The sequence below is a fragment of the Myotis lucifugus genome, unplaced genomic scaffold, assembly GCF_000147115.1.
Source record: "Myotis lucifugus unplaced genomic scaffold, Myoluc2.0 scaffold_435, whole genome shotgun sequence".
In the NCBI taxonomy this organism is placed as follows: Eukaryota; Metazoa; Chordata; class Mammalia; order Chiroptera; family Vespertilionidae; genus Myotis; species Myotis lucifugus.
Genome location: NW_005871483.1, coordinates 793,997 through 797,155, shown reverse-complemented (window position 1 = coordinate 797,155; position 3,159 = coordinate 793,997). Strand labels below are relative to the sequence as shown.

General features: G+C 62.3%; 1 protein-coding gene across 1 annotated transcript in view; it reads left to right on the top strand.

Annotated features, from left to right (window-relative positions):
• Positions 1 to 3,140, top strand: part of EPN3 (epsin 3) — a 9,003-nt gene extending 5,863 nt beyond the window's left edge. The window contains 7 exon segments of the mRNA XM_014468203.2: positions 257 to 337; positions 542 to 670; positions 1,612 to 1,699; positions 2,115 to 2,353; positions 2,355 to 2,385; positions 2,564 to 2,680; positions 2,799 to 3,140. Of these exon segments, the coding sequence (XP_014323689.1) occupies positions 257 to 337; positions 542 to 670; positions 1,612 to 1,699; positions 2,115 to 2,353; positions 2,355 to 2,385; positions 2,564 to 2,680; positions 2,799 to 3,106 (993 nt within the window). The 3' untranslated portion in view covers positions 3,107 to 3,140.
• The last annotated feature ends 19 nt before the right edge of the window (positions 3,141 to 3,159 follow it).

Genomic DNA, 3,159 nt, shown 5'->3' with positions numbered 1-3,159 from the left:
GGGGGGGGGGGGGGCGCAGGGACACCACCATGCTACATCCTCTGTGATCCGGGTAGACCAGACAGGAGCAGGGCCCGCGGAGACTCGGGGGCCCAGAAGAAAAGGATGGAGCTGTCTCAGCGTGGGGAAGGCCCCACCACACTGCTGCCTGGGCGGGCATTTCTCTCCATCCCCTGCCCTGTGCAGAGCTATGTTGCCTTCGGGCCCAGGAGTGGGAGGGCTGGGCCAAGTTCACCTTTTTCTTCCTCCCTGGCAGCCAGTCCCCCCAACCTCCCTCAGGGACGAGGACCTGCAGCTGCAGCTGGCTCTTCGCCTGAGCCGGCAGGAGCACCGGAAGGTAGTGGGCTGAGCCTCCTGTGCTGGTGCCGGTGCTGGTGGAGGTGCTCACAGGGCACTAACCAGGCTCCTCCCGCTTCACCTGGTGGTCCCGCCATGCCTAACCTCTCAGCTGCCGCCCGCCCTGCACTTTTCTCCACTCGGGGCCCCTCAAGTCCGCCCTGGGCTGCCCACGCTCTCCTCACTCCTTCTGTGCCTTCTGCAGGAGGTGAGGTCCTGGCGGGGAGATGACTCCCCCATGGCCAATGGTGCTGGGGCTGCAGCCCCCCGTCGGAGGGAAAGAGAGCCCGAGAGAGAAGAGAGGAAGGAGGAGGAGAAGCTGAAAACCAGCCAGGTAGGGAGGGTGCTGGGGTGCGTGGGCTGGCAAGAGCCTGGGAGATAAACTGAGTTCATGTTTGTAAAGATTACGGAACAGGGCTGGGTATACAGTAAGCACTACCGAAGTGTTTATTCAATGAAATGGGGGTGGAGGGGGCGCAGCAGTCCCGGGTCGGGTCCCACACTGCATAGGCTGGTGACCAAGCTGTTGGCAAAGGGATGCCGAGAACCCTGACCAGAGACCCCTCGAGTTGGGTTCTGGATTAGTTGCGACTTTGTGGCTGGGGCATGTTGTTGTCTTGGCCCCAGTTTCCTCCTCTGCATAGTGGGCTTGTTGGATAGTTCCCGCTCTGACATACTAGGGTGATGTGATGTGTGGATCACGACTGGGGGTGGACTCAGGCATATGAGCTCATGTGCGTATTCTTCAAGAGGAGGGAGTAGGTAGCTGCTGGAAACAAGGCCACCCTCCGAAGCTGTCCATGCTACCCCTGGGGTGTGTCTGCCCCTTTTCTGCTGGCTCTGCATGTTCACTGTGGCCAGTTTTCTCGTGGACACGTAGGGAGGAAAGCTAGTCCTATGGCCAGTCTTACCACTGATGGGCTGAGGAGCAGAACAGGGAGGAAAGGTCAGACAGGCCTGGGTTCTAGCCCAGCCCTGTCTCTCCCTGGCTGTGTGACTTCAGGCAAATTGTTCCCCCTCTCTGGGGCTCAACCGGCACATCTGTAAAATGGGCACAGCACCACCTTCCGTACCTGTTGCACAAGGTTGTTAGGAAAACCAGGCACTCAATGGACGAGGAAACAAACTGAGAAGCACTGTGCAGAGGCAGGGGGTCATTACGAGGCGTTTATGGAATGGATGGAGCGGGTGAGCTGGAGTCAGAATGACAGGTCAGGGCCTGCCTCCCTCTGGGCCCGCCCTCCTCTGAGCCATGGCTGCCTCTCCTCTTCACAGTCCTCCATCCTGGACTTGGCGGACATCTTCGCACCCACCCCTGCCCCGCCCTCCACACACTGCTCCGCCGACCCATGGGACATCCCAGGTGGGCATGCAGGGCTGCAAGAGCCTCCCAGGCTGGCCCCAGAGAGCCCCTTCCTTCCTGGCCACTTGCTGGCACCCCCTTTCCCACAGCTGAGGGTCGCTGAGCCTCAGCCTCCCCTGTGGCACGGTGTCGTAGTGAGGAAGGGGGAGCACGTCTGGAGAACCCAGCTCCTGGGTCCTGTCACCCTGGCTTTCCTGTCCCAGCCAGTCCCTGCCTGGGACGTGGCCTGAGCTGCCCGTGCCCCGGAGTCCAGGCGCCGGGGACAGCTTACTAGATTTGGGCTCCAGCTTGCTGGGTGGTTGTGAGTCAGCACCCCGAATCTGTGAAATGGATCCCTTAGCCTCGAAACTTGGCCCGGGGAACTGGGAAGGCCCAGGGTGAGCCTGGGATCATGTCTATGCTGTTCCCACTTCAGGTCTCAGGTCCAACACAGAGCCCAGCGGCTCCTCCTGGGGGCCTTCCGAAGACCCCTGGTCTCCAGTCCCCTCGGGAAGCATCCTGTCCCGAAGCCAGCCGTGGGACCTGCCCCCTACGCTTTCCTCCTCTGAACCCTGGGGCCGGACCCCAGTGCTGCCTGCTGGAGCCCCCGCTACAGACCCCTGGGCACAGAATTCCTCCCCCAGCAAACTCCCCAACACTGGGGCTGACCCCTGGGGGGGCCTTGGTGGAAACGTCCAGCACCCCTGGTAAGTGAAGGGCCAGAGGGGGTGGGTGAGGGGCTGGAGGCCCTCTGGGTCCCCTTCTGTCCAGGGCCAAGGGGCAGCAGATCCTGTCTGGTAGGAGGGGCGATGGCCTGGGAAGAGGTCAGTCTAGTGCCTGCTCGTTCTGCCAGCCCATCTCACCCCCCTTTTCTTTCTGGGCTAGCTCTAGGTGGCACCTCGACCTTTGACCCATTTGCCAAACCTCCAGGATCCACAGAGACCAAGGCGGGGCTGGAGGGTGCCCAGGCCCTGCCCTCGGGGAAGCCCAGCAGCCCTGTGGGTAAGCAGGAGGCGGGCGATGGCACCGCTCCGGGGGACGAGGGGCCTGCCCCGAGCTGGCCTCGGCCCTCTTCCTCCCGCGGAGTGACCAGCCCCTCCCCCGACCACTTGTATTCCAGAGCTGGACCTGTTCGGAGACCCCATCCCCAGTTCCAAGCAAAATGGTACCAAGGAGCCAGATGCCTTTGACCTGGGGAGCGTGGGGGAAGCCCTGACCCAGCCCGGCAAGGAGGCCCGCGCTCGCACACCCGAGTCCTTCCTGGGCCCCTCGGCCTCCTCCTTGGTCAACCTTGACTCCTTAGTCAAGACACCCCAGGCTGCAAAGACCCGGAACCCCTTCCTGACAGGTAGAACGCCCCTGTCCCCTGCAAGCTTTCCCCTGCCCCCTCCCTCCGCGCCTCCTTTCAGAGCCCAGCCCTTGCCCTAGAATCCCACTCTTCTTATTTCTAAAGCCCCAGATCTTGTCCCCCTCCTATTTCA